Genomic DNA, 10563 nt, shown 5'->3' with positions numbered 1-10563 from the left:
CACATCCTAAGCCCTGGGGTATATGCGGCCCTAATAACTATCAGAGTCCTGTGCAAGGTTCTACACACTCTTTCAGGGTGATCTCATTTATTCTCATGTCTTTAGCTACCATCTGTGAGGCTCTGACTCTGAAAGGGCTGCCTCCAGCTCAGTTCTCTCTTTCTTTTGAACTCTGTCTGGGCACCAGCACCTGGGTGTTTCATAGACACCTCATGCTCAATATATCTGCATATGAACTCATCTTTCCTGCCTCACCCACACTGCTTTGTGTTTCCTAGCTCAGAAAAAAAAAGCACTACCATGTCCACCCAAGGTAGACATCTAGACACCTGTGACTCCTTCTATCTTAGCTCTGGTTAGTCATCAATTAGCAATAATCGCGCCTCGGATAAACCTCATTGGCTACGATACTGCCACTGCGCAAAGCTGTCTGGTTAGTCATCAAATCATTGTCTTCTGTATTTTTAAAATCTGTCTTTTGTCCTATAATTATCTCTCAGCTGGAGTTGTGCCAAAGCTCCTAAACTGGTCTTCTTTCTCCAGGTTCTCCTTTCTTAAGCTTTTCTCCACCTTGCAGGCAGAGTGATCTTTTTAAAACTCACAGATGTTCTTTAAGTCTAGCACACAAAGTTCTCCAGGGTCTGGGCCTTACTCCTTCCCCAGACTCATTTATTTCAACCCTAACCTCAGATTCTATACCCTAATTCTATTTAACTCCGTATCCTTTTGAACATGAGGTTCCCTTCACCTGAAATTCCCTTTTCTCCCTTCTTTATCTAACACCTATTGATCCTTCAAGTGGGCATTGATTACCATTTCCAGGAAACCTTCAATAATGTCCCCAGGATGGACCAAGTGTCCTGCTTGCTTCCAAAGGGGTTGAGTTCCTGATAGCTCATTTTCCTATTGAATCAAATTACATGGTACAGACTCAGTTTAACCTTCTGATTCCAACAACTTACCTATAAACCCTTTTGAGGGTAGAGATGGAGCTAACAGCTAACAAAATGTCTAGAACAGTTTATAGACTTCCAAGAAATGTTCAATATTTTTTAAAAAAATGAATGGGAGGTAGGGAAGGTTACAGCAAGGGGACTAGAGCTCGAAGAGCCAGTACAGTACAGTAATTAAGACAGAGGGTTCTGAAGTCAATGGCTTACATAGGTACTAGAGCCCCTCCGCTCCTTTGCATGTTGTTTAACAACTCGCCTGGGTTTTCCCATAAGTAAAATTAGGGTAATAATTCTACTTGACTCATAGGGCTGCAGTGAGGATCAAATTTATTTATTTTTTTTTTAAGATTTTATTTATTTATTTGACACAGAGAGATCACAAGTAGGCAGAGAGGCAGGCAGAGAGAGAGAGGAGGAAGCAGGGTCCCTGCGGAGCAGAGAGCCTGATGCGGGGCTCGATCCCAGGACCCTGAGATCATGACCTGAGCCGAAGGCAGCGGCCTAATCCACTGAGCCACCCAGGCGCCCCGAGGATCAAATTTAAAGTTGATATATTGTTCATTATTTTTTGCGTTAAATTTGTATAATACTGCACTAAAACAGTGTTTACCTTAGCCACTGAGTTTCTGGTGCCCTTTTAATTTTTTTTACTCCAGAAGAGTACCTCATTCACTCCACTTTAGTCTTTACTTTGTCCGCACCCTATATGCTTGACAAATATTAGCAGGCATTCAATAAACATTTTAATTTATTTATCTCTCTATATTTTCAAATTAAGTAAAACATATACGGTAAAGTGAACAAATATTAAGTGTATTGCTGAGCTCTCTAATTGTTCAGAACATTAGGCTTTGCAGTAAACGGTGCCTTTTCACCCTCAGGTATCCCAACAAAAAATCTGTTTTGTAAGCCTCTCTTTTCCCAATTTTCCACAGCTTCCTTCCCCAGGCTCTCTTTTGCCCCTGTCAATTTCAAGAGATTTCCGAAACTAAAACATTCCAGATCGTTAAACTTGAAAATGTATTTTCCTAGAGGACGGCCTATGACGTCAAGCCCCCTCTTAAACCCCAGGAGACCCTCCAAAGGAGGCCGCCATTTTCCATACAGCGGCATTACATCTCGCGCATGCGCTTCTGTTTGCGAGGCTGCAAAGAGGGATATTTTTATCCCTTCTCGGCACCCTTAGGTCGTGGGGCACCAGTGTCAAGATTTACGTGACGTCCGTTTCTTGCCGGAAGTGGAAAGACGTGGAGGAGGTGTTGCACTTTCCAGAGAGCTTTAACTTTAGGGCTCGGGGTTAATTGTTTAAAATCTCCGAGGTACTGGGGTGGATATATTACCCACTTTACGAGAAGAGACTAGAGTGCGCTCGGAGGCGTGTTTCTAGTGTAAGTGGGTACGCGTCTTTGATGCTGGCTTAAGGGGACCTAAACCATTCTTTTAAAAAAACTTCATGGTGCCGCCTCGCTCTCTTTGAAAGGCATTTTAGAGAGGTGGAACGCCTAGATTCTAGATTGATTCAAACTCTGCCACCGACTTGCTGTGTGCCCTTGGGCCCCTCTCCGAGTCCCGGTGTCTTCATCTGTAGATGGAAGAGTAGACAAAGTCTCTTAAGTCACCTCTTAGTTCTGAATGTTATTCCATGCCCGAGCCACAAAGTCTTGGGGGTTAAATATCGTTGGCCCCTTTTTATAAGGAGGACATTGAGTCCCAGGTTTGACGACTTCCTCAAGATTGCACAGAAAACTTTCAGAGATTTCAGATATTGAGACTAGAAGATTGTGCTGTAAGTCCACGACCACGACTCCTTTGTATATTTCTGTATCAGTTCCTGAAACTGGCCTATAGCAGTTACTGAAACAGTTTGAATGGATGAATGAAACTTTTGATATCAAGGCCAGTGACACAAGCAGGTCGGTTGTTTCTCTGCCCTTCCAGTGTATTAACAGTGTAACACTGCTGCAGGTGTTTCTTCGGCTTTACTTGACTGTGGACTCTGAAACCAGTTCTGTTGTCTTCAACTTAATCAGACAGAATGGAGGCACCTCCGGTCACCATGATGCCTGTCACTGGAGGCACTATTAATATGATGGAGTACCTGCTGCAGGGTAAGTGAGCCAGGCAACTTGGATGACCTGTTTTCCTCTCTCTGTTCATCATCTGTGGGGACGAGAGGCTGTTATACAGAGGCAGCCTGCATGATTTCTGGCACTCAATAGATAACAACTTTTTTAAAAGAATTTAAACGTTAACTATGGTCACAGACACAAACACATTTAAATTAAGTGTACAGTTCAGTAGTGTTTTTTTTTTTTTAAAGAATTTATTTATTGATCAGAGAGAGATCACAAGTAGGCAGAGAGGCAGGCAGAGAGAGTGAGAGGGAAGCAGGCTCCCCTCAGAGCAGAGAGCCCGACGCGGGACTCGATCCCAGGACCCCGAGATCATGACCCGAGCCGAAGGCAGCGGCCTAAACCACTAAGCCACCCAGGCGCCCCGAGTTCAGTAGTGTTAATTACATTCACATTGTTGTATAACTGATTTCTAGAACTTTTTAATCTTACAGAACTGAAACTCTGTACCCTTTGAACACTAATTGCTCCTTCTCTTCACCAGCCCCCAGCCCTTCAGTTCTTAGCAACCACCTTTCTATTTTGTTTCTGATTTTGACTACTTTATATATTTCATATGAGTGGACTCATGCAGTGTTTATCTTTTTATGACTGACTGGTTTTACTTAGCATAATGTCCTCAAGGTTCATCCCTACTGTAGCATGTGACTGGATCTCCCTATTTAAAGCTGAATGACATTTCACCGTATGGATATACTACGTTTTCTTTATTCATCTGTCATTTGGGTTGCTTTCACCTCTTGGTTATCATGAATATTGCTCCAGCAAACATGGGGGTGCAAATATCTCTTCAAGATCCTGCTTTGAGAGGTGCCTGGGTGGCTCAGTCCTTGAACATCTGCCTTCAGCTCAGGCTGTGATCTCAGGATCCTGAAATCAAACCCCACATTGGGTTCCCTGCTCAGTGGGGAGTCTGCTTCTCCCTCTCCACCCCTCACTCATATTCTCTCTGTCTCTTTCTCTCTCTCAAATAAATAAAATCTTAAAATAAAAGGAATCTAAATTTAAAAATAAAACAACAGGTAAAATAACTTGCCCAGATGAGAAAACTCAAGATCCAAAGAGGGTAGTGATTTTCAGGAGGTCAGATAATGTTTTGTGCTAGAGTTTAGACTTTAATTCAGATCGTCCATTTGGTAACTTAATATGAACAACATTAGGTTATTAATTTTCACTTCTTAAGCTACCTCTTCTTCAGTCTTTCCCAACCCAGTAAGTGCCACTGTCACTCACCAGTTGCATGAACCAAGCATTTAGGAGTCAGTCTCTGCTTTTCACTTTACCCCCACATCTAGTCCATCTCTAAGTCGTCATATTCATTTTACTTCCAACATATATATTTTTTTAAGATTTTATTTGACAGAGAGAGTGAGAAAGCACAGCAGGCAGAGCAGCAGAGGAAGAGAGAGGGGCAGGCTCCCCACTGAGCAGGGAGCCCGATGCAGGGCTTGATCCCAGGACCCCTGTGATCATGACCTGAGCCGAAGGTAGACACTTAACTGACTGAGCCACCCAGGTACCCTTCAACATATATTTTAAATAAGTATTTTCTCCACCTGCAATGCCCCACAGTGGTTTATCATCCCGACTTGAACGATTTTAGTAACCTTTTACTTACTACATTGTTTCTACTTCTGATTATCTCTGTCTCTTCCCACACCAACAAGTGGTCATCTTTTTATTTTTTTATTTATTATTATTTTTTTTAAAGTAAACTTTGTGCCCCCAACGTGGGGCTTGAACTCAGGATGCGCAGATCAAGAGTTGCATTCTAGGGGTGCCTGGGTGGTTCAGTTTGTTGAGTGTCTCACTGCTGATTTTGGCTCGAGTCCTGATCTCAGGGTCTTGGGATTGAGCCTCATGTCAGGCTCTGCACTCAGTGGAGAGTCTGACTGTCTCCCTCTCCCTCTGCCCCTCTCCATGTGTGCTCTCTCTCAAATAAATCTTTAAAAAGAAAAAAAAAGTGGGGGGGAGTTACATGCTCCATCAACTGAGCCTGGTAACAATGTAACACTTCTCCAGGTGTTTCTTGTGCTTTACTTGACTGGAGACTCCTAAACCAGTTCTGTTGTCTTCAATTTAATCAGACAGTGTAGAGGCACCTCTGATCACCATGATGCCTGTCACTGGAGACATCATTAATATTATGCTGTAGGGGACCTACCAGACGTCCCCGGTAGTCATCTTTTTAAATAATTGTTTTATTATTTAAAAATTCAAACTAATATAGTGAACAGTCCATTTCCATCCTTCAGATTTCAGTTTGTATCATTTTGCCATATTTGCTTCATCTTTTTCCTTTCACTATTTTTTTAAGTTTTTTTTTTTTAAGAGAGGGAGGGGTGGGAAGTTGGTGGAGGGAGAGAATCTTTTTTTTTTTTAATTTTATTTATTTATTTGACAGACAGAGATCACAGGTAGGCAGAGAGGCAGGCAGAGAGAGAGGAAGGGAAGCAGGCTCCCTGCTGAGCAGAGAGCCCGATGCGGGGCTCGATCCCAGAATCCTGGGATTATGACCTGATCCGAAGGCAGAGGCTTAACCCTCTGAGCCATCCGAGCGCCCCGAGAGAGAGAATCTTAAGCAGGCTCCACTCCCAGCACAGAGCCCGAAACAGGACTTGATCTCAGAACCCTGAGATCATAACCTGAGCCGAAATCAAGACTCAGATGCTTAACTGCCTGAGCCACTTAGGCACCCCTTAAGACTGTATGTTTTTTGTTTTTTGTTTAAGATTTTATTTATTCATTTATTTGTTGGTGAGAGAGCGAGTACACACAAACAGGCAGAGTGGCAGGCAGAGGCAACGAGAGAAACAGGCTGCTGGCAGAGCAAGGAGCCTGATGTGGGACTCAATCCCAGGATCCTGGGATCATGACCTGAGCTGAAGGCAGTGGCTTAACCAACTGAGCCACCCAGGTGTCCCAAAACTGTATGTTTAAGTAATGTCTACACCCAACCTTGGGCTCAGACTTACAAGTCTGATATCAAGAGTCACATGCTCCACTGACTGAGCCAGCACGTTCCCCTCTTTTGCTGTTCTTAAAGAAAATTTCTGGGGGCACCTGGATGGCTCAGTTGGTTGAGCAATTGCCTTCGGTTCAGGTCGTGATTCTGGCGTTCCAGGATCAAACCCCACATTGGGCTCCCTGCTCAGCGGGAAGTCTTCTCCCTCTGACCTCTCCCCTCTCATTCTCTTTCTCTCTCAAATAAATAAATAAAATCTTAAAAGAAAAGAAAGTTTCTGATCTCATAACATTTTACTCCTAAACTCTTCAGTAAGCATATCTAAAAAACAAGGATATTTTTCTTCATAACCTTAATATCCATCATTATTATCTTAAGAAAATTAATAATATATTTTAATATCACCTAACATCTAGTCCATATTCAAAAGTTTCTCCCCAACTGTGCCCAGAATGTATTTTGTAAACAGGATGCAATCAAGTATCATGCATTACATTCGATTATTGTGTCTCTTAAAGTCTCCCTTCATTTGGACCAGTCTCCCCACAGCTACACTTTTTTGCCTCATGACTGTGTCTTGTTGAAGAGTCCATACCAGTGTTCCTGGAATGACCCTTTGAAAATGTAAATGCAGTCATGTCTTTCCCTGTTTTGTTGACAATAAAATGCAGAGCACATAGTCACCCAGTGACCTTTGGGTGGAATACCACCTTCACCATGAACTGTATGTCGGGCCTGCACTGTTGTGGCCCATGCAGATCCTCACTTGGTTCTGTCTTCCTTCTCACTCAGAGCACTTCAGGCACTGACACTGATACCTTTCCATTTTCTTTAATTGCCCAAGCCCTTTCCTGCCTCCGTGCCTTAGCCCTTGAACATCCCCCTGGCCCAGTACTTTTCTTCAGCTCTTCACAGAACCGCCTCATTTTCATTCTTCAGTTTTCAGCCCAGTTGCATCCCCTTAGGGAGACCTTCTTTGACTCCAGCCCCTCAGAAAGGTCTTCTCTTCTCCATCCCCACCAGTTGCTCTCTATCCCATCTTCCTTTTATTTCCTTGTATTACTGTTTGCTTATTTTTTGTTTCCCCCACTAAGTTGTAATCTCCCTTAAGGCATGTTACTTCCTAGCATAGTGCTTAGAATAGCATTCAAGAAGTAGAGGTTGAATGAACCAACACTGACAAAGCTCCTCACATGTTTGAGGAATGGGGTCTTCTGGGTGGCTCAGTCCATTAAGCATCTGCCTTTGGCTCAGGTCATGGTCCTGGGATCAAGCCCCGCACTGGGTTTCCTGCTGAGAAGGCAGCCTGCTTCTCCTCTCCCTCTGCCTGCCACTCCCTCTGGTTTTGCACGCTCTCTCTCTCTCTCTGTCCAGTAAATAAATAAAATCTTTAAGAAAAGATGTTTGAGGAAGGAACAAACACATCTCTGATACTGTCCTGAATGTAGGGTACAATGTATTGAATGTAGGACTTGTTCCCTGATCCCATGATCTTCTGTCCTGTGAATACTGGGATCTGATCTTTTGCTTTTCCTACAACACTCCCCATTTTCAAAAATTCAGTCCTTTGAGTCTCACTATCAATATTTACCATAGTAACAATATATAGTCTTATTTATTTTAATAGATTTAGTCAATAAATATTTGAATATGTTCCTAGCATTGGAGTATCATCAGTGGAGGGAGAAAGATGAATAAAGTATCAGTATACAATTGATATATTGAAAGATGACTGAAGAATTGAGGTGATTGATAATGCTAAAGAAAACTAAAGCAGGGAGGTGGAAAGAGATTGGAGAGACGTGTGTTATCTTGTTTCCGGTGATCTGAAAAGACCTCTGATAAAGTGACACTTGAGCGAAGACCTGAAGGAAGTGATGGGGCGAGGCATGCAGCTACTGGTGAGAAAAATTTTCTAAGTGTAGGGACTATGGAAAGAGACTCTGAAGAGAAATACTTTATCAAATACTTGGCATTTTCAGGAAATAATAGGAAGATCACTGTAGCTAGAGAGAGTGATCTAGGGAAATAGTTGAAGGAAGTGGTGTTGGACTGGTAGCAGAGTCCACAATGTATAGGACCTTGTAGACAATCGTAAAGACTTTAGGATATTTATTCTGAAAGACACGGGAAGTCATTGGAGGGTTCTAAGCAGAGGACTGTTCTTATCTGCCTTGTATTCAAAAAGACCACTTGGCTGTTGTGTATAGAGGAGAAGAAGCAGGCCATTGCAAAAAGCAGATAAGAAATGAGGGAGACTTGGACTAGATGGAAATGAATGAGGAAGTGAAACATGGTTGGATTCTGCACATATTTTTTTAAAAATTACAGATTGGATGTAGGATATGGGGGAAAGAAAGGAGTCAGGATGGAAGCACAGAGTTTGCATTTACTGGAGTGGAGAAGACTGCAGGGGGAGTAAGACTGTGAAGGAAAAGCCAGCAATTGGATACAAACACATGAAAATAAAGGAGAAAGTTGGATATATGAGTCTATAGTTCATGAGATAAATACAGGAGTCTTCGGGACGTAAATGATATTTGAAGCCATAGCACCAAATTAGGTCACTTTGGAAGGAAGAGATTGTTGATAAAGAGGACCAGGATTGAGTCCTAGGATCCTCCGGTGTTTAGGGAAGATGAGAAAGACCCACCGAAGTAAACTTAAAAGGAATGGTCAGTGAGTTAGGCGAAGAACTAAGAGAAGAGTTGTGTCCCAGAGGCCAAGGGAAGAGTAGATTTCAAGGTGGAAATAATCTGACAACCATGTCAGATGCCACTAGGAAGATGAACAAGATGAGAGCAAGATCAGTGTATTTCTATGGAGCATTTCTTTCCTTTGTACTTAAATATGTTACATAAAAAGGAAATGTTATAGGTAGAAACTTGTGTTGCTAGAAATAGAAGATAACTTTTCAAGTAAATGACAGGAGTATTATTATTCTAGATAGATACTGTGGTCGTTCAGGCCTCTGAGCCCAGAGCCCACTGGCGATTAGCATTTTAGGGAAGGCCTAAAGGCTTTCCTGTACCAACTAAGATAATGCAAAAAACTGAAAGAGGGTTTCTCATAATGTTATCTGATGCCGTGGCAGCATAACCCCTCTGAAATCTCATATATTGGACCTATGCTTTACAAACATTACACTAAACCATTGAGGTTTTTCATTTAAGTTTTTTCAATCTTTTGCGAATCCCAGTTCCCAAAATGAAAGATGGGACTCAACCATACTCTTTCCTTCTTCAGGAAGCGTTCTAGATCACAGTTTGGAAAGCCTTATCCACCGCCTTCGTGGTTTGTGTGACAACATGGAACCCGAGACTTTCCTTGACCATGAGATGGTGTTCCTCCTTAAGGGCCAGCAGGCTAGTCCATTTGTTCTCAGGGCCCGGCGTTCTATGGACAGGGGAGGAGCACCCTGGCATCTGCGCTACCTGGGACAGCCAGAAATGGGAGACAAGAACCGCCATGCCCTGGTGCGCAATTGTGTAGACATTGCAACATCTGAGAACCTCACCGACTTCTTGATGGAAATGGGCTTCCGCATGGACCATGAGTTTGTCGCCAAGGGTCACTTGTTCCGTAAGGGTATCATGAAGATTCTGGTGTACAAGATCTTCCGTATCCTGGTGCCAGGAAGCACAGACAGCACCGAGGCCTTGTCACTTTCCTATCTTGTGGAACTAAGTGTTGTTGCACCAGCTGGTCAGGACATGGTCTCTGATGACATGAGGAACTTTGCTGAGCAGCTGAAACCTCTGGTTCACCTAGAGAAAATAGACCCCAAGAGGCACGTGTGACTAAGACAGTCTCTCTGCCACTGGGGCCTGACCTCACCTGTTACAAAAAAGAAGATGTTATAAAGGCTCCATTTCACCACTGCCAGCCGGGCATTCTTCCCCCAGAAAGGAGGACAATGAGGACTTAGCTGATTCTGTACAGTTTTCCTTATGTGGCAAGTTCACGTCTGTGACAGCCTTTCCAAATGAAAGACTTAGGATAACAAGAATCTATCCAGTCCTTCTGTATAAGGAAGGGAAACTGGAATAAATTAACTTTTTAGAAAGGAAAATCTTTTACTTGTTTTGCTATTTGTGTATAAGACTGCAAGCTTGTACTGTGTGGTAATAAAAGCTATGAAGAGAAACATCTATGATTCCAATTCTTTATCACCCTGCTAATTTGGGATGGATTCACTACCAGCTAGAACAACCCAAAAAAAAGGCAGTTTTTAGTTTTAATTCTGATAGAGGTGATAGTTTTTACCTTTAACCAAAGTATCACATTCATTGAAAAAAAAATTGTTTTTAAAGATTTTATTTATTTATTTGACAGAGAGAGACACAGCAAGAGAGGGAACACAGGCAGGGAGAGTGGGAGAGGGAGAAGCAGGCTTCCCGCTGAGCAGAGAGACTGATATGGGTCTCGATCCCAGGACCCTGAGATCATGATCTGAGCCAAAGGCAGACGCTTAACAACTGAGCCACCCAGGTGCTCCAAAAAATTTTTAAAT

The 10563-nt window shown here is 42.8% G+C and overlaps 1 protein-coding gene and 1 pseudogene across 4 annotated transcripts; one reads left to right on the top strand and one right to left on the bottom strand.

The window, feature by feature from the left end:
* Nucleotides 1-340: 340 nt before the first annotated feature.
* LOC123927942 lies at nt 341-428 on the bottom strand (annotated as a pseudogene).
* Nucleotides 429-2201: 1773 nt separating this feature from the next.
* On the top strand, nt 2202-10199 carry MED18 (mediator complex subunit 18). 4 transcript variants are annotated; one of them, XM_045989094.1, is made up of 3 exons: nt 2202-2341; nt 2984-3061; nt 9297-10199. In XM_045989094.1, the coding sequence occupies exons 2-3, from the start codon at nt 2989-2991 to the stop codon at nt 9848-9850; spliced, it is 627 nt and encodes a 208-aa protein (XP_045845050.1). In that variant the 5' UTR covers nt 2202-2341; nt 2984-2988; the 3' UTR covers nt 9851-10199. The 4 variants fall into 4 exon arrangements, with proteins under 4 accessions (XP_045845050.1, XP_045844882.1, XP_045844969.1 ...); XM_045988926.1 differs by having other exon boundaries at nt 2919-3061; XM_045989013.1 differs by having other exon boundaries at nt 2202-2349; nt 2919-3061.
* The last annotated feature ends 364 nt before the right edge of the window (nt 10200-10563 follow it).

This window comes from Meles meles, chromosome 1 (genome assembly GCF_922984935.1).
Source record: "Meles meles chromosome 1, mMelMel3.1 paternal haplotype, whole genome shotgun sequence".
NCBI classification, from domain to species: domain Eukaryota; kingdom Metazoa; phylum Chordata; class Mammalia; order Carnivora; family Mustelidae; genus Meles; species Meles meles.
This window is presented reverse-complemented; position numbering and strand designations above follow the sequence as displayed.

Excerpts from the sequence above, each read along its gene's own strand:
- MED18 (XM_045988839.1), top strand. The coding sequence starts at position 2,830 with ATGAAACTTTTGATATCAAGGCCAGTGACACAAGCAG. Across the intron at positions 2,867-2,983 it reads AAGGCCAGTGACACAAGCAG|ACAGAATGGAGGCACCTCCG; the intron begins GTCGGTTGTTTC and ends CAACTTAATCAG. Across the intron at positions 3,062-9,296 it reads GATGGAGTACCTGCTGCAGG|GAAGCGTTCTAGATCACAGT; the intron begins GTAAGTGAGCCA and ends TTCCTTCTTCAG.